The sequence below is a fragment of the Python bivittatus genome, unplaced genomic scaffold (assembly GCF_059951505.1).
Source record: "Python bivittatus isolate LINGU-HERP-01145 unplaced genomic scaffold, Pbiv_v1 ctg000580_np1212, whole genome shotgun sequence".
Classification (NCBI taxonomy): domain Eukaryota; kingdom Metazoa; phylum Chordata; class Lepidosauria; order Squamata; family Pythonidae; genus Python; species Python bivittatus.
This window is the reverse complement of record NW_028277087.1, coordinates 20,631,863-20,656,996: the sequence shown is the minus strand read 5'-3', so window position 1 is coordinate 20,656,996 and position 25,134 is coordinate 20,631,863. Positions and strand designations below refer to the sequence as shown.

At 38.5% G+C, this 25,134-nt stretch overlaps 1 protein-coding gene across 1 annotated transcript in view; it reads right to left on the bottom strand.

The window, feature by feature from the left end:
- Positions 1-2,832: 2,832 nt before the first annotated feature.
- PRKCH (protein kinase C eta) overlaps positions 2,833-25,134 on the bottom strand; it is a 100,736-nt gene continuing 78,434 nt past the window's right edge. Inside the window, exons 11-14 of the mRNA XM_088149735.1 lie at positions 21,487-21,625; positions 20,455-20,643; positions 5,123-5,266; positions 2,833-4,316 (exon numbers count right to left, since the gene is read on the bottom strand). Coding sequence (XP_088005861.1) covers positions 4,170-4,316; positions 5,123-5,266; positions 20,455-20,643; positions 21,487-21,625 — 619 coding nt within the window. The 3' untranslated portion in view covers positions 2,833-4,169. The remainder of the gene's footprint in view (positions 4,317-5,122; positions 5,267-20,454; positions 20,644-21,486; positions 21,626-25,134) is intronic.

Sequence of the window (25,134 nt, the reverse complement as noted above, 5' to 3'; positions counted from 1 at the left end):
GTGGACCTTCCAAAACCTGGAGGTAAGTTGAGAGCTACGATCCAAGCCCCTGTGCCTAAAAACATGGTACAGAAAGAGTTGTGCAGCTTTCTGAATGAAAGGGAGGCATTTGCAGAAAATGAAATGAGCCATTTTGGTAAACAAATCCACTATAACAAAAATGGTTTGTAACTCTTTATAGGTAGAAGACTGGTAATAAAATCCATGGATACTGTGTCTCAGGGTCAAAGAGGGAGGGGAGGGGCTGAAGTAAAGAGTTTGGTTAGTCAGGACAGCTGTGGCCTAGTGACAGACATGGCAGGATGAAACAGACATATGCTTTTACCCTTGACCACCAGAACTCTCTCAGCACCCAAAGTTTTAAACACTTCCTCTTGTCCAGCAGTTCTGTTGTCATGGCAAAGTTGCAATATTTCTTCCCTTATATGAAGGGGAACATATAAATGGCCATTATGAAATAACTGTCAGTCATAGAAAAAGGGAAAGAATCAGTCTGTGAGTTACCCTGGAGGTCATACATCTGAGTCCTAACATATGGATCCTTTTGTTGTTGCAATTTAATCCAATCCTGCCTTCCTGGTTCCTACCTTTCTGGGGGGTCTATACTTGGGAGAGGAACAAAGTTGTTCAGGTTCAAGGTTGTAAAAGGGAGGGATTGTATTCAAGTTTACATGATAGTGCATCTGGTAGCTCGTTTTGTCACCCAGGAATATACAGTAGGTGATATAAACCACTGAAATGGAAGAAAAATTGGGTCTACCTGATCTGACTTGGTGTGAGCACCTGTGTTTTTTGCAAGTGCCCCAAATTGTTGTGATCTGTGTGCACTTGAGTACTTGTACTGGGTGGGTTGTTCCTTCCAAGAAATGTCTACATTAATGGAATTTTGTTTTTATAGCAAGTAACTCTCTACTGAAAATGTCACAGTTCCTTTTACCTGGGAGAAGCAATTGGGAATAAATACACAAGGCAAGAGATCCTGCCGAAGCTTGAAGGAGAACAGCCCAAGACAGTTTGAGGGATCAGTTTGCACAACGAAGGGACAAGAGGGATCCAGATGTCTGAGCAGTGGCTTCGGGGAGAAAAGGATTTTTAAGTCCTGATTAATTGTTTATTCTTCAGTAGATAATTTATGTCCTTTCTTTAGAAGTTGAGAGAGTGGTCTTGTGCATTCAGCAAAATTAGGGATAAAAGAAGGATTTGGACATCCTTCACATTTCTAGATGCCTGCCATGAAAGGACGGACTATATTTTTGCAGGATCCATTTGTATTCCATCTGTAGAAGTCCAGTAACCCAAATAGTCCAACTGGGGAAGATTAAACACACATTTCCAACTTAATAAAAAGTTTGTGGAGTTGCTCCAAGATATTTGTGACAAGAATCTCATAAAAAGATGGGACTTTTGGGGAAAAAAAAATCAGTACGTCATTCAAGTATGCCGCTAATTTGTCCAAAATACCAGAAAAGATTTAATTCATAAACCTGGAAAAGATTGCAGGACAATCAATCAATCCAAACTGTATTATTGTGTATTTGAATTTGCTATAGTAGGTGTCAACGGCTATTAAATATTTGTGGCCCTTTCTCATTCTGATCAGATAGCATGCGCCTCTCAAGTCCAATTTAATGACACTATATACCTTTTGAAGGTGGCCCATTCCTTTGCAGTCCATTAAGTTGAAGGTTTACTGTAATTTAGTCTTCTTTCAAAAATGCTAGCTGTTGGATTTTTTTCCTATTATGCAGGAAGGATTTAGTCTCTCCATCCTCCACCTATAGCCTGAAGTGGTACATTCCAGAAAAAAAGTTTTTCCTGTAAATTAGGCTAGTCAAGTGATGGCTCTTATCACAGACCTGTAATCAGTCAGATATCTGAGGAAAGAAGGGAGCCAATAGCTTTCATTTCTCCACTTACTTGGAATGTGGTACAAGTTGACCAAATACCATAAAAGAATTAAAGTTTACACTGTCGTAAGCTAGCCCGTGAGAAATGGCTACCTAAATTGATTTGGGCTCAGACGTTACCAACAGTGGATCATCACAGGTGACAATTTACAAAGAAATAACTTACTGAACCCGACATGCAAATCCATTTAAGGAGACCCCTAACATTAGGCAGAGTGAGGCAGTCCTCTCATATTGCTGGTTTGGGGTGCTTTCCTCCCAATGTCCAGGGAAGACATGCGATATGTACTGCAGGAGGTAGGAAAGTAATGGGGAATCCCATTGAAAAGCCAAAGTATTCTGATTTAAAGTTGGATATAACCCTATATTTTATTCCCCAAGAGAGGTCTTTATGACTTTTTTTGGGGGGGGTTGCTTGAGACACTAAAATAATTTTGGATACCCTTAGATATAATTTGATTTGAGGATTTCTGTAGTATCATCTTGTCGTATGCTAAATGTTACCATATGTTTGCCTCTTGCAGAAACTTGGGAACCCTGTTGAGGATTAAACTTATTAGTACTTTGGTAGAATACTACAGAGAATAAAGGGTTTCTCTCACAGCTATCATGGTAAACAGCTGTTTTAAAAAATCCTTGCATATTTACTGTAAATTGAAGGCTTTATGGTCATTTCCAGCAGCTGCAAATCATCATTCTTTTACATTTAGTTGCTTGTAATGATAAGGCTGTTTTACAAAAAAAAAAAGTCTTTGCACCAGATCCATATTATTTCTTGTATTTTACCCATCTTCAAACTTCCAATCTTCTTTTCAATATTTGATGAATTAATTGTATTACTATTTACTATTTGAACTATTACTATAGTTCAAATTTAATTATAAGTTGACATCTGGTTTAATGAAAGTGTGGATTAACGTGCTTGGAGAGGTATAAAGCAGAATCTGGGTTGACACCAGGATACTTGTATACATTGTTACATGCTTTGAAAATGGATATAGATAGCAACAATAACAACAAATTAAATTTCTTGACTTGACCATAGGATGAGTCCCTCAGCTCTATGTTAATGTTGAGGCAAAGAGGTCACATGATCACAATATGCCATACATTGAGTGGATTCTCTTAATTCAGATTTGGTATTGAGTTAAGTTACAAATATCTTCACTGTATGGTCCTTCATACTGGTGGACAAATAATTTAACCACTACCAGTTTTAAATTTCCTTTTTTTTTTTTTTAATGAGCAGCTAGAGTCAAAAATGCCATCAGTTTGTAAAGGGAATCAAAGTAAAATTGTCTTTGGATAAAAGACAGAATCGGCTTCATTTTGTTTGGGAAATTCAGGAAAGGAGAACAGAAGTCATAAAAAAGAAGAAAAACCCTAAAAACTAAATTAGCCAAATTTTACAAAACCTCAGTATTTTACAAATTTGCAGATATTTCCCTCATCCTAACGCAGAGGTAGCAGATGGATTGATTCTCTTGTTCCTTCACATGGACACATATCCTTAACATGAGAGAACACCATGGTGCTCCCCTTTTTACCTGATTGGCAGTATCTGCTGGATACCGATGGAAATGGGCATGGTGGGGCTTCCCACCTGATCCCATCCCATTCCATATCATCAAATATCCTAAGTAGAATTCAATGCAGCTTGCTTGCTTCCCTCCCTCTTTCCTTTCCTTTCCTTTCCTTTCCTTTCCTTTCCTTTCCTTTCCTTTCCTTTCCTTTCCTTTCCTTTCCTTTTTCTGTCAATGTGTATAATTACATATATTTGTAAATGGAAGCCCAAAATGTTTCTAACAGATGTGTACTCACTCAGATTTGAGAAAAACTGTATCTATATCCTCTAAGCAAAATAGTAGTACTTGTAACCTTTCCCTAATACAGTTCAAACCAGTCAACTCTATTCTCTTTTTGCTTCCCTGATTTCAGAAGATACTTCAACAGAGTTATTTCATGGGAAATCAGTGCTGTATAAAGATAGTTTTGGCTCAGAGTTGATTTTGTCTTTCCAGAAATTCCCCATAGTTATTGCAAAGTTACTTCAGTAGCCATCCAGAGCTAACAAGCTTCTGCATCAATCATTTACTGGAAGAAATATTTGTTCCTGCTGAGCTCCTCAGTTTCATGACTGAAAACATTTTTCTCCTCTTTACTGTGATGCATAGTATAAGCCTGCCTGTTGGATGTTCCAGTTGAACAAATGTCTCGGCAATCCTGTATTTCAGGACGGAGAGGCCAGTCAGCACGATGGAGCTAAGACTCTAATTCTGGATCCGTATAAGAAAAGTTTCTAAATTCCTCTTGGTTGATCATGGATAGTATTCCTTCTTCAATGGGAGTCAAGGTTGGCTCTTCCTTTAAAAATTCAGGATCAAAGTTACTCACATCTTCTTTTGATTTCTGGCAAATGAAAGGAAAAATAAATATTAGCTGTCTCTATTACCTGGAGACATATTATGTTGGCAGAAGCTAGAAGGACACATAGTCTGAGCTATAGATGACAGCTTCTTATCTCCGCACTGGAGTCAGGAAGTGTCACCTGATACACAAATGTGAAGAGTTTTTCTTACTGAAGATATGTTCTCTTCTTTTGTGGAGTATATTCTGAAGTGATGTAGTGGTTAAGATATTGGGCTAGGGCCAGGGAAAACCAAGTCCCCCTCACCTATGAAGTTTGCTGGGTGACTTTGGGCCAATCGCTCTCTTTTAGCCCAACCTACCTCACAACTTTGTTGTTGTTTCTCACAGGAGAAAACTGGAGAAAGGACTGGTATGTACGCTGGCTTGAACTTCAAGCAGAAAGGCAAGATACAAATTTAACTAACAAATAAATAAAACAAATGTTTCCTCCTTTGGTTAGACTTTGGTGGTCACACAAACAACTGCCCACCTGGTATTTCTCAGATTGGAGATTTGGGATCTACTGTAGGTAGCCAATATATAGTATGAATTCTGAAAGTGGGCATCCCAGCAAAAGCACCCAAGCACCATTTGGGCAATGCCCATATTTATTTTTTAAAAATGCCCAGGAAGCTACTTCAGATCAAGCAGGCACTAGTCCATTTCTCTACTAGATTGGCTGGCCCTAGATTGAACCTTTGACATTTTGCATATAATGCATGCATTCCTTTAATGGATGTGATCTGTCCCTTCCTTGCACAGACACAGACACAGACACACACCTACTCACAGTTTTAAACACTTACGATTCGAGGTCGGAAAGGTGGCTCAATCTGGCGCTGGTTCAGCAGGTCCCAGTCCAATTCCTTAAAGTATGGGTGCAGGAGAATCTCCTTCTCTCCACCCAAAGCACTACTGCCGAGTCGCATTTTAGGGTTCTTTGTCATGAACTGTTAAAAAGGGAGGGAGAGAGGGAAGTGATGAACTCTCAACCATGCAATGTCGGTTTTAATTAACATTCACCCAGTATCTAAATATTGGCATATCTCACATGCAGGCCAAAGCTATTATTAAAGCATATTATGATAATAATTTGTTCTGAAAGCTGATTTAAAAATTCATTATATATATGTCCATGATTCTTAAACTGTTTTAAACATATAGGCTCTGTTTGCATAACACAACGATCATAACTGGTTAAAGACTCAGTGGCTGCATTTCTACAATGTAGAAATCTTAACTAGTTTTAACCGTACAGTAGCACAAGCTTAGCTAGATTGGTTGGTTTATTATTCATTGTATAGTGTGAACTCAAAAAAATGGGTTAATTCAGTAACCAGACTGAATCTATTGTGCAAATGCAGACATGATGTTGGCATGCTAAATCATTAATATATGCAAGGAACAAAAGTAATAATGCTGGTTTAATCTTAAATCCCCTAACACTGTTCTAGTACTTATTGTAAACTCTGGAGTTCTTAATGTGCTTTGTGGTTCCAGATTAAGCTCTTTATAGGCAGTGGCCAGCCAGAAGTTTTTGGAAACTATCCAAAATTTTGGGTTGTCCAGTATCTAACAGACCTATGCACACTTTGAAAATTACTTGGAAGAAGTGCTTTGTGTCTTGCATAAATACAAGACTGCTATTCATTAAGTAGCCCAGCTTTTTCAGACTTCTGTGCAAATCCAAGAAAAAAGTTGCAGCTGCCTTAAGAAACTCATTAATGTTAATGAGTTGACTCTTTAAAGCAGCCCCAATGTTTTCTCAGGCTCATGCAATCCTGCTTGACACCCATAATGGTTGTTCCACTCATTTCAAAGGACGGACACAACATTTTTCTCCATGGAAGTGAATGAGGGAGGTATGAGAATGTCATTTACACATCAAACTATATACAATTACTTCCATTACAAATGTTTTCACAGTGCTTCCTAATCCAAAAATTAACTGCACATAGGCCTTTAATTGCTGGAATAATGCCTAATTTTTAAAGGATGTACCAACCGATTGGCATCTAACTTTCTATTTATCATATTTATATGGCCACCCATCTCACAAGATGTGACTCTGGGTGGTGTATAATAAAAAAAAATAATAACAGTATTAAAAACATTCCAAAATTCTAAAAAAATATATTATTAAAAGGCTTTAATTTAAAAGAACACATTCCTAAACAACTGAAAGTGGAAATATCCAGAGCCAGAAATTTTATATTTTGCAGCAAAAGATGCCCTAAGGGTTGGGGGTGGGGGAGGAAAAAAAAAAGGCAGGGAGATTACCATAGAGGAGATATTACAGAGAACAGTTACATCATAGAACCATTTTATCTGTCCCAAATGGTCTTCAACTGTGGTGAATCTGTGTTCATAGTTCCACTTGAAATAAAGTGATTGGTCTCCAAGCATCATTAATAGTTTATTGCACTGAAATTGAGTGTAAAGGTGATATACTCAGCCTTCACTCAAGTTTTTCAGGATGTTCTGAAAAAGCAAACTACTACTTTTGAAGGATTTCTCAGTAAAACTATCAATTTCTTGATCACAACTCCTTTCTGCATCAATGATGTCATTCTGTTCCACTGTTTGTGCTGTGTTTCTACATAGCTTTTATTCTCAGAAGAAGCCAACTTCCTCATAGACCTTACTCATCTGTGAATGGGTTGGATAGTCCCAGCTCTTAAGACAGTGCATTATGCATGGCAATAAAAAAGATAGTGTCACTCTGCCCCCCCCACACACAAAAACAAAAAAGGTACAAATATGTACAAAAATCATACTTGCTTATATACATATGCAGATAGATATTTAGAAATCATAATTATAAATGTAAAATAATAGCAAGCACATTATACTGGAAAAATCTATGACCAGAAGAGCTGGGCGCCTACTGCTCAGTGTATGGAATGGGTGCCAACTATGGTGAGAAATTTCAAGTCCCTGCTTTTCTTTATTCAGGTGCTTCTTGGTTTTTATACCTAAACAGGACAGAACTTCCAGGAGATTATCACCTACAGACGGAAGCCCTTCAAATGGCAGAACTGTTTATTATAAAGAAGGAGGCATGGCCACGTGGTGTCTGCAAATCAGGAGAGCCCTGAAGGAAAATAGTGTCCTGAACTTATCTTTGGGTAACTCCAGCAAAGGCTATTTTCCAGACAACCGAACTTTTAATCTCTGTCCTTCTGATTCCAGCATAAAATGCATCTCAGAATGAGGTTTGCAAATCTATCCCCCATCTTCTCTTTTCAGAACTCATGCAGTCTGTACAGTCCAGATCAAGCAAATCAAGATGAGCTTATCCAAAAAGTGATCCAAAGTAGTGTCATTCTTTCTATTTTTAATGGCTTCTCAGTTTCAGAAAAACAACTGTCTTGAAAGGGAAGTCCCACATCCATGTAAATATTGAGGCTATATCAAGATATTATGTAATTACAACCTCCTGATCACAACACAGTTTGATTGCTGAAGGACAACTTGGAGTTCTCCTTTGTCACATAACTCTCAAAGTTATGGTTATTGCTTCTGGCAATTAGGATCTCACCACCAGCACTTTCTGCCAGCATGTTCTTGGCCTGTGATCTAAGGCTGTCTTTTAGGCCGCATTACAAGCCTGCTAGGCATTATTGACGATTGCAAGGCAAATCTGGTCCAGCAAACCCCAGAAAAACCTGCTTCATTTGCAGATTTTGTTTCCAAGATGAAAGTGTAAACTAGTTCACTTTTCCTGCCGGCTGCTCAGCCTTTTCTGCACTGATGTCTATCTTGTCTCAGTGGTGTAACTGCCTCTGGAGCTGGCTAACCACTTTAACTGTGGTTTGTTTGACATGCCACATGACTCTTGTCCCTAGCAGTTTGGTTTTTCAGTAGCTGATCTCCCCAGACCCCTGCTGCAGCCAGAAAGAAAATATAATTAACTATCCCTAGACTGCAAGTGCCATCACTATGAATGTACTTTAAAAGACAATCACCAGTTTTGATCATGAACAAAACCAGCCTTGCATCAGTACAATCTAATGGTCTGTATTTGTACTAAGCAATACTCACATAGAATCATATGATTCTGTGTGATTTAGATGATCTGACACCAACCAGATTAATTAATCTTACTTAATTAAACTCTCACCTTAATGCCACAGAGTCACATAAAAGCTACCAATTAGACATCTCCCAAAGCTTTCAGAATTCTTAGAAAGGGAGGAAATGAAGGTTTTTTAATTGAGTAGACAAACAAGGGCAAACCTTCATCACACACTTTTCTTTCTGTTTTAATATTTCTGAAAAAGAGGAACTTGGTGTTCAGGGCCTTTTTACAAAAGATTTATCCTTTCTATCAAATAGTGTCCCAGAAAAGAAGAGAAAAGGTTGAGTTACTATGCTTGTGAGCATAAAATGATTAATTTATGGCATTGCTTTATTATACCAAACCCTTCTTGTTACTGTCATAATGATGTTATGATTCTTTCTCATTTTGTATTGCAAACAAACATGCTTTTTTATTGTTGGCTGAGTAAAGTAAACTGAACACAGAAGAAAGAAAACTCTAAATAATAGAATCTAACCTGAAAAAATAATCTGATATTCAACTGTTTAAAATACACATATTACTGTTTAAACCAGTGTTTCTCAACCTTGGCCTCTTTAAGATGAGTGGACTTCAACTCCCAGAATTCCCTAGCCAGCCATGCTGGGTAGGGAATTCTGGGAGTTGAAGTCCACTCATCTTAAAGTGGCCAAGGTTGAGAAACACTGGTTTAAACTGTTTAAAAAACATAATACTACAGAGTTTGTACTTTTAGGATAATTTAAATTATAATTAAAGATCCAACATGAGTCAAGGGAATTTTGAATGGAGTAGACCTTTCACATCTTACTGCAGTAATGATACTTGCTCTTTCTGAAATTTAAAATTGTTCTTTTTCTTAAAATAAGCTCTTTAAATGGAATTTGTCATTACCGTGAAATAAATCATAAAGACAATTTTAAATAAACTAAGGTATGGCACTGACCCCATCCTGGAAGCAGAAACATTGGCTTATAGGTTAAAAGGGGAGTAAAAAGTACCACTTTTCTGTGAGTAATAACCTGCAATAAACTGCTCAAAACAAAAAGACTGATGTAAGGAGTAAAACAAGAAAATTAACTTTTAACGTAATTGCCCTTCTAAATAAAGAGGGATGGAAGAATCCAGCAACCTTGTTCATTAAAAAGAACTGAAGGGGAATTAGCACTAAAAAACAAGAATGGAGAATTTTCCCCCCCAAACAACAGCTTTTAAAAAAAGAATAATTATTTAAACAGAGCAACTGTTCTAATTAAAATAGTGGCCAAATAATAACCTGTAAGCAGTTTTGTCTGATTATCACGCAAATAAAGGAGAAAGAAGGAAAAATGGTTCTTCGGAATTCATACATTAGAAAATGGAAAAAAGACTGAAAGATGGAAATAGCAGATAGTCATCAACTTTCCACTCAACCGCAATGACAATTGCTCTCTCTCAGTACTTACTGCTAGGGTTGCTGACATGTAGGAGGAAAGCTGTGTTAATCTATGGCACTCCTAAATCAGAAGGAGTCTGCTTGCAAAATCTTCTCAAATTTTTATTAATTTTGAGATATAATTAGTTCAACTAAATTGTGTTAATCTGAAAAGGAGCTACCAGGCTATTTCTGACTTGTGGATTGTTGGGAGGGAAAAATAGGATTATCTATGAATGCTGCCCTTGGTTGCCTGAATAGGAATGAGATGTTTCAGAATGGCATATGAAATCCTCTCTAATAGAAGCGCATATGTGTAGCTCAGGGTTGAACTGTGGAGTCCTTGGGGTTCTCTGAGTTTGGTTGTTTTCTTGCAAAAGTTTCGTTACCCAGCTAGGTAACGTCTTTAGCTAGAACTGAAGATGTTACCTATCTGGGTAACGAAATGTTTGCAAAAAAACAACCAAGCTCAGAGAACCCCAAGGACTCCACAGAATCTTCTCTTTTGCCATTCTATTTAGCTGTAGTAAACTGCTGCCAACTCCTCACTGAAAAAAGAACTTGACAACCTCATTCATTGTCTTCAATACTGGAACATAGAATGAGAACTCAGGAGCCTTTTTGTGGTTCTGAGAGGGCAGGCCTGAGCCCAATCCATACAGTTACTGGTCTCATATTGGGTGTAGATTCAGGCCCTGGAACAACTCCAACTGTGCCAAAATAAAATATGAATCCATAATTTTGCACAAATGCCCATAAATCCACATGTGGCTCCAGGGACTGTTCATCTGTTCTGGATCTGGAATGGGATTAGGGTATTCGTTTGCAGGATCCCATATGTTTCTGCCTAGGACTGCTGAGATCTTGTGAGATTTGGTGAATATATGAGATTTCAGAAATTACTATTTTTTAATAGGTTCTGGAGGACAGTGGGATATGATTTGGAAGCCCTGGACTGTCTCTGCGTTACTGACCCGTCTGATTCAAAGCAATAGTATGCAGATCAGAAACAGGGAACTGAATCTGCACCTAATCCCCATCTGCTCAGTGGGCTGGATGGCATCAGGCATCCTCTTTTTTCAGTTCCAAGATTACCCCTGACAAGGGAAGAAACGAAAGTTTCAGCTTTTGTTGTTGTTGTTTTGGGTGGGTTGAGTGATTTTAAACCATGAAATGGATAGCTATGATTTTACCACCCCAGCGTGTCTGAAATACTGTCCCCATTCCAGTGACATCATGATGGCATAAAGTCATCTCTCAGAAACCAATTTTAAAAAGTATGATTTGTGGCCAAAGAGTTCAGGAGGATCAGGAGGCCCATTGCTCCCATGTCTTCCTGCATGGAGAAAAGTGGTGCATATCAGCAATGACACATTTGATACACACCAACTCCCTTCATAGAAGAAACAGACAGATGAACCAGTTCCTTCCTTAACAGGAGAACTGGTTGTTTTACTTGAATCTCATTTTTCCCCTTCCAAGGGCAAGAAAAGGGACAAGCAAAGTGGATCCAATCCTGACAATTCTTCAGGAATACTGGCAGGATCAGCCTTATGGCTTGGCTGATGCTCTACCTCTCTTGCTTGAAGAGGAAAGAAAATAAGAGAAAATAATGGAGAAAGGACCAGAAGGCTGATTTCTTTATCATTCATAGTTATATTTGTATTGTGTCTTTCCCCCAGAAGCCCAGGGCAGAATACAGAACACTCCTTTCTCCAGTGTTAACCCCACAACAACTAGCCTGTAAGACAAGTACTGTAATTGTATTAATGCACATTAGATTCATACCTTATGATCCCCATTCGGCAAATGACAGCATCCATTCATGCCTTCTCCAACCTGGTGCCCTTCAAAGGTGGTGGGAAAGGCACTCCAGATAGCATGACTGATTCTGGGAACTGTAGGACTCATTTTATCTAGGAATGAGTGGAAGGGCTTCCCCAGTTTCACAACCCACTTTACAGGCTGCAGTAGTGACACAGATGGGAAAATTTCTTTCTGTCTCCAGTCTCATTTCAATAAAAATATCTGACAGTACAGCTTTTGGCTCAGCCCTTGTTATGAAAATAAATGTATGGACTTTTAAAAACAATTGTTTTTTGTTTTACCTGTTGCTATTTTTACTGCTTTATTGCTGGTTGTTGTTGTTGACTTTAATTTATTTTAAAGTACACTGGAAGGTTTATTGAAAGGCATAATAAAAATGTTTAATTATCTAGCTAGTTCCTGGTTGTGTTCATTAAATAATTAGTCATAGGCACGAGTTATGAACCAAAGCTAATTGCAGTATATTTTTCTCATTGTGGAAAACCTTAATTCCAGACATAGTTTGCATGAGAAGGGAAGAAAAATGTGTGTTGGGAAGAAAATCATTGTGTTTTTAAATAAATGAAATATACAGGTGAAACTCGAAAAATTAGAATATCGTGCAAATGTTCATTTATGTCAGTAAGGCAACTCAAAAGGTGAAACCAATATATGAGATAGACGCATTACATGCAAAGCGAGATATGTCAAGCCTTACTTTGGTATAATTGTGATGATTATGGCATACAGCTTATGAAAACCCCAAATTCACAATCTCAGAAAATTAGAATATGACATGACATCAATAACACAAGGATTGGAAATAGAACAATATCGGACCTCTGCAAAGTATAAGCATGCATATATACTTAGTACTTGGTTTGGGCCCCTTTTGCAGCAATGACTGCCGCAATGCGGCGTGGCATGTATGCTATCAGCCAGTGGCACTGCTGAGGTGTTATGGAAGACCAGGATGCTTCAATAGCGGCCTTCAGCTCTGCTGCATTGTTCAGTCTCACGTCCCTCATCTTTCTCTTGGCAATGCCCCATAGATTCTCTATGGGGTTCAGGTCAGGCGAGTTTGCTGGCCAATCAAGCACAATAATCCCATGGTCATTGAACCAGGTTTTGGTACTTTTGGCAGTGTGGGCAGGTGCCAAGTCCTGCTGGAAAATGAAGTCAGCATCCCCATAAAGCTCGTCTGCGGAAGGAAGCATGAAGTGCTCCAAAATCTCCTGGTAGACGGCTGCGTTGACCCTGGACTTAATGAAGCACAGTGGACCAACACCAGCAGATGACATGGCTCCCCAAATCAACAGACCGTGGAAACTTCACACTGGACTTCAAGCATCGTGCATTGTGTGCCTCTCCATTCTTCCTCCAGACTCTGGGTCCTTGGTTCCCAAATGAGATGCAAAAGTCGCTCTCATCAGAAAAGAGGACTTTGGACCACTGGGCAACAGACCAGTTCTTTTTTTCTGTAGCCCAGGTAAGATGCTTCTGACATTGTTAGTTGTTCGGGAGCGGCTATTCAAGAGGAATACGACATTTGAAGTCCATGTCCAGGATCCGTCTGTGTGTGGTGGCTCTTAATGCACTAACTCCAGCCTCAGTCCACTCCTTGTGAAAGTCCCCAACACTTTTGAATGGCCTTTTCCTGACAATCCTCTCCAGGCTGCGGTCATCCCTGCTGCTTGTGCACATTTTTCTACCACACTTTTCCCTTCCACATAACCTTCTATTGATATGCTTTGATACAGCACTTTGGGAACATCCAACTTCTTTTGCAATTGCCTTTTGGGGCTTTCCCTCCTTATGGAGGGTGTCAATGATGGTTTTCTGCACAACTGTCAGGTCAGCAGTCTTTCCCATGCTTGTGATTCCTACTGAAACAGCCTGAGAGACCATTTAAAGGCTCAGGAACCCTTTGCAGGTGTTATGGATTCATTAGCTGAGTAGAGTGGGACACTTTGAGCCTAGAATATTGAACCTTTTCACACTATTCTAATTTTCTGAGATTGTGAATTTGGGGTTTTCATAAGCTGTATGCCATAATCATCACAATTATACCAAAGTAAGGCTTGACATATCTCGCTTTGCATGTAATGCGTCTATCTCATATATTGGTTTCACCTTTTGAGTTGCCTTACTGACATAAATGAACATTTGCACGATATTCTAATTTTTCGAGTTTCACCTGTATAACAGTTACTTGCTTGTAAATGGGAAACTAGGTCAATTTGGTCACTGGGTGAGTATGCTTCATAGACTGGAAAAATCTGGAAATCAGGTGATTTCATGTTGGTATTTGAAACCCTTACAACTGCAAAGATAGGTTTGAAATAGATGGGAAACCTCTGAATTCTTAGAAGCCAAGGTGCAAAATAAAATTCTCACTGGTGGTAAACCAGGGCATCCATGGAGAAAGTAAAACACAGGTATCAAAAACTGCCATATATATGTACAGTGCTTGATCTCCATCCCTTGTTCACTGGTCAGCAATTTATTACAAAGTGTTACGTTTCTTTTCCGCTCAGTCACCCTTTGCTTGGGTTGTGTTTGTATAAAATGAGAACTTGAAAAGCTCACTTAATGAGCAAGTTAGCCACTATTTTACCTCCTCCCATTTCACACTGCTGTTTAACCAAGCCTTGTGGTGTACTGTATCATTCCAACTTGAAACACCCTACATGATGGGTTCTGGAAACCGGGACTAGTAATCTGTAACAATCCTTAGGCACAAGTCCAAGCTTCCAGAAAATGTCAAGGTCATTTCACATGACATAGTAAGGCACAAAGCTTGCTTAAGTAGCAGCTTATATCAGGGGATAAACTGGCTGAATGCACATGCTTGTTTGTACATCCCCCCCCCCCAATTCTCCCAGTGGTAAAGTCACAGCTTTTATTCCTGTCCTTCAGCACAATGAGAGTGGCAGTCTTTGCATTTCTTATACCTATAACATCTCTAGATTATTGAAAACCTTCCTATATAAAGGCCACATAGCTGGATTGGCTCCTATCTTGCATAAAGTGTTGATAAAAATTAACTGAAAAGATGTAGAATACAGAGGAAATACATATGTTTTGCTCTGATGTATCTTTTCCCATCTTTGAGACAGCAATATGAATCACCATCTGGGATGAGATTCAGGTATTATGAAAGTACAATTCCCAGGAATATTACAATTCTGAGAATTATAATTCAGCACTATTTAGAGGGCCCTGAGTTCCTTATCCCTGATCTAGAACACGCTGCTTATGATGAGCTATCATACCATGGAGAGTGATGGAGGGATCATGGAGAGTGACACTCTTCTGTTGGCCTATGGGTCACTGAAGTTGAAGAGATCTAGCAAAGCCTTAGAACTAGGCTGAAATGGGAGGCAAAGAAGGTCTGTTTTGGTTGGGTGGCTGTTGTGGTAGTGCTAGACTCATAATCCTGAAAGTGTCAGGCTGAGTTCCCCTGAAATCTTCCTAATTCAAAAACTATGAATTTCATAGCAAGAAAAATTCCACAAATATATATATATATGTATTGCCCCTTGTTAATCACTGGAAATTCTGTGCTTTCTGATCATGTAAATTGCTGGAATATTCTCTAACTCCACCTCATAAATATATTTCTGTTGAGGAAAATCCCTCATTAATTTCCAAAGGCCACTGTTTTATCTTTCTGGATGGGAATTACTAATGAGGCTAAACATGCTGCAAATGTTTGTCTAGCAACATTGTTCTCCACAGGCGTCTGCTCAGAAACAAACCTTACTGAATTCAATGCAACTTATTCCCAGAATCTTAAATAGAGATGACAACACAAATGTGTTAAGAAGGGAACAAATGGCAACTCTGGGAAAACAGGACAAACGCATTCCAAAATGGCCTGGGAAAACAAGTATTATAGCGGCAATGGCAAGTGAGGCAGATTTATAACACTCATTTTGTTTTGACTTAATGTTTAATTGATCTACATTATTTCATACCTCAAGTGATTAGAACAGATGAGGTCTACTAGGTATTTAAATAAGGCATTAACAAATCATCATCATCTTCTTCATCATCACCACCACCACCACCACCACCACCACCACAAAATACAAAGACCTGCAAATAGAAGTAGAATAACTGTGGCAAAAGAAAGCAAAGATAGTACCAAGAGTGAGAGGCGTCTTGGGTGCAATCCCAAAACACCTGGGGCACCACTTGAAGACCATCGGCATTGTCAAAATCACCATCGGTCAAATGCAAAAAGCAGATTTACTTGGAACAGCTTATATCCTGCAACAATACCTTTAACACTATCAAACAACATCTGCCTATCCCAGGTCCTTGGGAAGGACTCGACAGGTGGATAAAAATGCCGAATCCAATCTAAACATCTGGCTGACTGTGCGACCAACAACAATGATGATAATAATCCTTGGGAAAGACTTGATAGATGGATAAAAATTCTAAATCCAGTCTAAACAACTGGCTGACTGTGCAACCCATCATCATCATCATCATCATCATCATCATCATCCTTTCACAATAGAGCAAAATGTATGTGTCATTTCAGAAAACAGTGTAAAGATATTTTTCCAGAATGTCATTTGTTTTGTAAACACTGAATTGTAATTAAGCAGGATATTGATTTTGAGCACACTATATACCCATAATAAGGATTAACCTAAGTTAGACCCAATTGTCTTTAAGTCCACTTATGAAGGTGACTGAGCCTCACTGATACCTCACACAATTCTTCAAATTATTGGGGTTCTTTTAAACAGACAAAGATGTGAAATTTGATAAAATATGTTATTTGTGCATCTCTTCTGCAAATCAAGAACACACAAAGTATGCCTCAGAATTTTTACAGTACTTTCAAAAGGGAATTTTGGTAAACATACAGTCTTAAAGGAGGAAGCCATAATTTGGAAGATTGGAAGACTGAAGACACTATGACTGGTGAGAAGGTGGGAGAAGAACCCTTCCCTGTACTTCCCTTTTCCTAAAACGTATAAAATTGTACTCCAAATAGAACAGGATAGGCCACCTGAGGCTCCAGGACCACATTTGGTCTTCAAGTGACCCTCAAAGTTCCCTCCAAACTAAACTGCAAGTTGTATCATTTCTGGCCATTTTTCAAATGGGAAATATGCAAAAATTGTAAGTCCTAAAATAGGATATAAATAGTTAAAAAAAATAATAAAGAGGAAAAAAAGGAAGAACCTAAAAAAATCCTGGCCTTGCCTATGTGTGTGTGACATGGTCCCATCTACTTTCCATAATTGCCCCAACTGCCACAGCCCCTCATTCTCCCCCAATTGTTAGGTATAGCCTGTGGCACCACAAGGTTGTTCATCCTTGCAATAGAGCATTATTTCTAGTCCCCCCCCCGCCCACAAAGCAAGGTAGCCAAGAGAAATGCAAAAGGAATTCAACTTCTTTTTTCAGCCACACCTATCCTACTGCATCACAGCCACAATTTACTCCCATAGCCAGATGGAGTACCACAGGTGATATACTGGGACAAATGGGGACCATTTCTTCCACCTTATTTTTCAATTTTCTTTTTATAAAGGAGGGAAGGGAGGAGAAGGCCTCTTGGAGTCAAACCTTTCCCATAGGAGCCCTTAATAAAATCCAGCTCTGAGGAAACAGCTTGAAATTACAATGAACTTCAGCAGCAAAATGGTCAGAATTCTGAAGCATGATTTAGGACTCCTTTGGGGCACTTTGGGAGCATGTTTAAAGATGGGAAGCAATTTGTCTCCCAGAAGCCTTCTGTTCCTATTTCCTATAGTTACATTTTTTAAAAAATGCAGATGAAAATCAGGAGTTACAATGCCAGTTTTTGGTGGTAAGATCTTGGGATGCTAGGAGCTATAAATGGAGTGCTAAGGGAACCATGCAGCTCATGGACTGCATTATAGAAAATTGGCTCTCAACATATTTGGCTGGGTCCAAGGCATTAGTAGAGCTCCCTGGCCCCCAAGCAAACTTTTCAGATGAGGGCTCACTATCCCAACATTAGTCATTGAAGAGCTAGTAGCTAGTTTCAAGGGAACAGACCTATTCTGGTGCCTGGGGCTTGTACATCCAAGCTGGTCTCAGGGAGGAATGGCAATAACAGTGGCACGGGATGCTCCTTTGGGAGGGGAGCAGTGCTGGCAGACTATATCAGTGCTAGGGCTACTGGATTTGGGCTGCAGGAACCTGGATAAGCACTAGATGACAGAAAAGAGTTGGAGTTTTCTGTGTCCCTTTACAGCCATCAAATGGTTGCCCTAGTCACTATGCAATGAAGATGGTCTGCAACATTCACCCAAAGCCCACTTACACCTGTCTCTACATTCCCAGTCATTGTTCTATGTCAAGTAAATACTTATGTTCCTCTATGAGTGTCCATCAGACCTACAGCAGGCCACCTGTTTCAGTTTTGTTAAAGACTGCAAGACCAGCCAGGCCACACCAGCTTGACTGTATTTAACCACTGGTTTGGTCTCCAAACACATTCATAATTAGAGAATCTGAGATCAGGACTAACATATCACAGGCAAAACTCAAAATGCAAAAGACTCTTTTATATTTTATAATAGTGGTGTGGGAGGGGGGCACTTCAGCTGAACTTCACATGATCAGAGCTAATTCCTCCCCCTTCCCACCACAGTCACATGAGCAATAATAGGGCAGGAGGAACCTCTACCTGCTAGTGAAAGGCAGCACCATGAGATCCCACCCAGTTGCTGTAACATATATGCCATTGTAAAGCAATCAAAAGTATATATTTGTGATACTGTGCAGATTTCTGGAAAACCCACTGACCCTCTGAGCAAGCCTTGGAGAAATTGGTAGCAGCTGCCACAAATGTGTTTCCAACTTGCAGGATGCAAATGATGTTCAGCAGGGTATAGAGCAGTGTTTCTCAACTGTGGCAGTTTGAAGATGTATGGACTTCAACTCCCAGAATTCCCCAGCCAGCATGGGTAGGGAATTCTGGGAGGTGAAGTCCATAAATCTTCAAACTGCCAAGGTTGAGAAACATTGGTACAGAAACTATAGAGGAAGGAGGAACACCTCCTTCTAAGCCTGAATCTGTTCTGCATTCCAGCACAAGCAGAAAAGTTCCCAGATTTGGCTGAAAAGACCTGCAAAAGCCTCCCTTTAAAATATAAATATTTAAAAATTAACGAGTGGTATTTGGACAACATTTGTTATTTTCCCCAGTAAATTGGCTTTCTTATTGGACAGAAGTATTAGTGGCCTTGGAAACCCACTACAAGTTTGCTCATTCAAATAAATCATTGAAAAAAAGCAAAGAAGAATTTTTGTGGAGGATCTGAATGAGCATCCCCTTGTATGCATAAGTCATCGCTCCTGTTTCCCTCCTGTTCCTTTCCATTCAAAGGATCTTAAGAAAGTTACATGGTTCCAAAGAGAAAATGACTATTTTGTCTCAGAGGCTACCTTCTTCTCAGAGAACAAGACTAGGAGCTGTAGTCACTGCCTGTCTTGTCCTGTCCTGTTTTGGTTTTGTTCTTGTTTTCCATGAGACAATATTATTCATGGCACTACATGGTTTGCATTTGACTTCTCTAGTTCTAACATAATTTGACCTGCTAGACGTTGTCTTAAAGAAGTGGTTGGTGACCCTTCATTCAGGGTTTCTCAACCTTGGCAGCTTCCAAATGGGTGAACTTCAACTCCCAGAATTCACCAGCCATTGCCCTAATTAAACCCTGGGTGCCATTATTGTCAGATTTTTGGGATCTCCTAAGAGAATGCCAAAAATCTCATGCAACATATCATTAGGTTTCAGTGGTTCCATGATATTTTCATCATTTTATTATGTATATTATTTTCCTTTTGGAGGTTTGCATACAATATTTTTGGGGTACAAGGCATATCTTAGTGCCTCTGACCACAACTTGGTCACCTCTAACTTAAAGCCAGAGCAGTCATAAAGAAGGATAGTGGTGTGGTACAGTTACACAACTGGAACTACACTAGAGAAATCAGAAGTCAACACCATCCCTCCCCCAGTCACATGTGTGACTAGCTGTGTCTTTGGAACAGTTGCTCTTTCTTAACAAAATGTATTTCACAGCACTGTAAAGACAAAATAGGGAAAAGCAAGCAAAGAGAATGATATGATATCTTTCTTCCCCCAGTTTATAAAAAATGCAATAACTAAAATAACTCCTCTTGGTAGCACTTTTAAACAACTATTCACAAGCTACAGTAAGCTCCATTCTACTATCACAGAAGAATGGAGGTGGGGGATTATAAACCTATAAGGACATTAAGATCAGCTGGAAAAACCTTTCTGAAGATGACCTGCCTTTCAGAGACATACAGAACAGGACCTTCCCCTCCATTGCTCCCATCATACAGAATATAATTCCTCAGAAATGGAAACTGGCCCCAGCACTCTCTGCCTTTGCCCAGCTAAAAGCACTTAGCCTATGCTAGTTAAGTAAGGTGGGACCTAGTTAGGACTTAGATCACCAGGAAATCCCAGGGCTGTGGAATAGTCTGGGACGTAAAACAAACATACATTCTGGTAAATTGTTTCCTTGTTGTGGCCAACAACATTATATGGACTTTCTATGAAGATGCTAGGAATTAAGCCAAATTGGAGATTTTACCATTACTTTTACTCTCTATCTAGCCAAGATATGTCTCTTTCTAAGGTTTGTAAAGGTTTTATCTTTGCATTTTTATCACATTGTTTTTGTCTTGTATAATGTTTTGTTTCTGTATTGTTTTAAAATCTAAGCTGGCCTCAGTGTTTTCATGTATCTCTAACAAAGCACATTAATCAGAAGAAACTACTACAAGCAAAAAAACAAACATGCCAAGCATAAGAATATACATACAGCTTTCAAGATGATCACTGCATCTTCCTGGAGCCATGATGGGTAGGCTATTTCATCATTGAGGATAGCCTCAAAGAGATCATCCTCGTTTTCAGCTTCAAATGGGGCATGGCCACAGAGCATCTCATAGAGGAGTACCCCCATCGCCCACCAGTCAACATCAGGACCATAAAGCATCTCCTGCAAAATCTGCAAGTAAAGAAAAAGGTCTAAATCATTAATGCTCTCCAACTATTCTGAGTTTTTGCTATTCTTCACCTGATGACTGCTTTGTCACCTTATCACTTATACATGTAAAATACAATAGATAAACTTTTCATATTGACTCAATGACAATTTTATCCCAATCTATATTTTGGTTTACAGTTGCTTGGTCTTCATTTGATAAATGCAGCATCAAGCAATGACATGCCAGTACAAATGAGTAATCACACCTTTTAATTCCACAGGTAGAACTTTCATGTCTTTCAATTTTCAGGGAAGTCAATTCAAGTAGCATAAGATATAAGGAAACCAAGATATCTCCTAAGATATATGCATGTGTGGGCTAGTCCCAAATGAGAAAAGGACAAATTAAAAGTGCCAGAAAACAGATTCTGAAATCTCAGATCAGATTTGCTTGTCTGTTCCCATGCCCAGAGACTTATTTCCACCTGTAGATGTGAAAAACAATTCCTTTATGATACATCATCATAAGATGTCCATGTGTGGGCTACTATGTCCTCAGAAGAGTTCTCTCATGAGTACATCATCTCTACTATATACATATAAGACATATAAGCATGGACACATAAGGTCCATGAAAACATATCCAAATGCTTTTACACAGCAACTTTAAGCAGCAAGTTCATGGTAAGTGTGCAAATTATGCAGTCATTTGCTTATGTTGAATATTTTATTTTACCATCCAAGCCAAGCAGATTCCACAACACAATCTGTTTGTTTGGACTCCATTACTATGATGGAAATTTGGGGTTTTAAAATTCATTAAAAGAAAACTGAAAGCTAGCATTAGTAAAATCTTTCCCATACCTCTGGTGCAATATAGTCAGGGGTTCCACAGAATGTTGCAGTAGTGATCCCATCATGGATTCCTTCTTTGCACATTCCAAAATCTGCCAGCTTGCAATGGCCCTCATGATCCAGCAACACATTATCCAGTTTCAGATCTCTGTAACAGTTATTGATATTATGTCAGTTGGTCAGTGCTAAACTGAGGCAGAAATAAATAAACAAAAGTGAATCAACAAATCCAAGATCAACAGCAACACAGATGATGCCCACAATTCCTTAGTTCATGGAGAGTTTTCACACATGATACTACTGTATAAGTATTTTCCTGTGTGCTGTAGTTACATGAATGTTGTGGAGGTTCAACAGAAAGTGGACATCACTGCCAATATAGAAAAACGAGCAATCTCAGCATTCTAAGCAAGACTATGATGAGAAGTATACTGTACCAAGGTTGAATTCATTATAGCATTGACTCATACAGTTGGAGGGGCCATTTAGACCATCAAGTCCATCCAAATCTGAATCACGCATGATCAGAAAGACTAAAGAAACCCTAGACCACTATCCTAGCATCCACTGGAATAGGAAGCTAACAAGCTTGATATGACACTGATAGACCATTCTTGCTGATTTCTCTCTTCCCTGCATTATTCAAACAAACCTTTCTCCTGAGCTTCATAATCAGTAAGATGCTAGAAAAGGGAAGGTAAATATAGATAACATAATGACAGCAACAGGACACTCTTGCTGATTTCTCTAAATCCTGCAATAATATTATGTAAAGAAAACTTTCCCTTAAGCAATCAAAGCAGTAAGATTTTTTTTCAAAAAGGAAAAGTGAATAAACACAATAAACAGAAAAATATGAGTAATACTGAGTTGAAATGAAAAGATAAGCAGGACAGTTCAAAACAGAAGAGTGATGTCAGGATAAGAGATTGTAAGATGAAAACAAGAACATTACAGAAAGTGTGACAAACTAATAAAGGAAAAAAGTCAATATTAAAACAATCAGATAGAAGAAATGAACATTTTTGGACAGATAAAATGAAGAACCAGTTGACCCCAAGGGAAACATGAAATAAGGTACAAACTGATGCCAGAAGACCTAGGCCAGCTTCCCCAAGCCCATAACCCCGAGGTGTGTTGGACTACAATTACCATAATCTCCTTACCAGCACAGTCAAAGATTTTTTGTAATCTAACACAAATTGTAGGGCACCAGACTGGGGGAGACTGCAGGAAAAATAACTTAGACCATTATGTAGAACCCAGGAGACAGCATTGGCTTTTCCAGCTCTTTTTGTATTTGTTTCACCTCTTCCTTGTAAATCCTTGGGCAACAGTTATTATCTTCTTCCTGAAGCTGTATGCCTTCCTTTTCTCCTTGCTCACTGCTTTCTTCCTGGTTTGTGTGTGTATCTGTCTGAGCTATGAATGTAATCCAACTTAGTTCTTGCTCTTTTGTCTGTATTTTGGTTCTCTACCTATCCCCCTCCTCTTCCTCACTCTGGGCTGTAATTCTCTCAATCATTTCTTCTTATTTCATAGTGGATATTTTTGAGTCTCTTCCATCAAATCCTTCCCAATAACGTTTTGTAATTTTTGATGTCCTGCATCTACACAAAATATCCAATTTAAATCCAATTATTTATTTTTTCTTCTTTTCCCTGCTCTTCTCTGGTCTCCTGTATTTGCTCCTACTTTAGCCAGTTTTCTCAGCATCACCTTCTCCTCCCTTCCAATCTCTGCTCAAGGGTCTATAATGACTTGAGGTAGAGTAGGGATGGACAATGGGAATGCTAAATTTCAGGCCAGTTTACTTTTCTGCCAACTTTAGATGATTAGCCTTATAAATTGCTAGCCGGGAAAGTTCCACTATTTCCCTACCCTGCATTTCAGCCTCTGGATGACTTTGATTCAAGATGAGATGAACATGACTCCTCGTTGCCTGTTTAGCATTACTCATTTCATTTGAAAATGGCAAAGTAACGCAACCAGTCTAAGGCTTATGCATATTTCTTGTCTGTTACTAAAACAAGCCCCTCTCCTCATACACACTTTTTCATTCATAGTTCAGGTGCTTAGAGTTTGGCAAGTTCTGATATTTTCCTTTTCTGAAATGATGTAGTTTTGTTTTTATTTCATCATAGGAGCTTGCTTCTAGATTTAAGACTTCTCTGCTCACTCATATGTACAACTGATGGTAAATGAATATTTTGATTTTATATTAGAAACTGCTTTTATTTACAAAGATACTTATATCAGTTTTCCCAAACATGGGGCTCTCCAGTTGTGTTGGACTACAATTTCCATCATTTCCAGCAAACATGTATAAAATCCAATTTTATTTATTTATTTATTTATTTATTTATTTATTTATTTATTTATTTATTTACTGAATGGATAAGCCATCAAATCTTGTAAGACTCCCAGCAGCCTATAAGGATAGAAAATATATAGGTAATATCCACAGGAAAATTCAAAGCAATGTACCCCACTCCCTAAAACAGTAACATATAATTCAAATTAAATAATGAGCCACAGCTATTATTACAATGGAAACAACCACTTTCCAAAGATCCACCACAAATCTTGGTTTTGGTGCCAGTCTGAATGGCACCAGATTGTGGAAGGCTGATTTCTTCTATACTCTTCTTTTTTTATATAATTTTTACTGAAGAAATTTTTAACAGAGTAAAAACCATAAAAGATAATAAAGATAGTAAATAGTGAAAAAAGAAAATAGAAAATAGAAAATAGAAAAAGAAATAGAAAGGAAAAAGTAAAAAATAAATAAAACTTATTTATAATAAAAAGTAAAGAAGAGCCTTCCAGTCTTCTTGACAGCAGTTATGGACACATTTATATTTTACCCCCTCTCTGAAGATACATCATAATTTCCTTCTTTCCATAAGTACCCTTTCTAATTTTCAAACCTATAAATTGTTTTTCTCTTTTTTCAGCAAAAAGTCCATAAGGGGTTTCCAGTCACTAATAAATGTAGTTGTTGAACTTTCGTTAATCAAACAAGTTAAGTTTGCCACCTCTGCTATCTTTGCCATCTTCACCAACTATTCTTCCGTTGTGGGTATTTCAGAGTCTCTCCATTTTTGCGTATATAAAAGTCTCACAACCATAATCATATATAAAAATAATCTTCCATGGCTCTTTTCTAATTGGCTGTCCATTAATCCCAGCAAGAAAAGTTCTAGTTTCAATTGAATGTTGATCTTTAAAATTCTTTGTATCATTATATGTATTTGAACCCAGAAATTTCTGGCTTTTTCACAAGTCCATCAAGCATGATAAAATGACCCATCATGTTGTCCACATTTCCAACATAAATTTGAAGTACCTTTAGACATCCTAGACAAGTTTTCTGGAGTCATATACCAACATTTTATAAAAATGCTCTTTTATGTTGTAACATTTGAATTCTTTATGAGAGCACTGAGGGCTTTGTGGTGTTTGATATGGCAAAATGGATGTGCTAAGCCTTGTAGATGTTATGGCATCCATGGTACCCGTTCAAATTCTTTACCTGCCCCTAACATGGACCCTGGTCGTGGTCACTTTGTAATGGAGTCCTTGATAGGCTGTTTAAGGTATGAGGGAGGGAGGGAGGAATTATATTATATTTTTAAGAAAATAAAAAGCAAACTA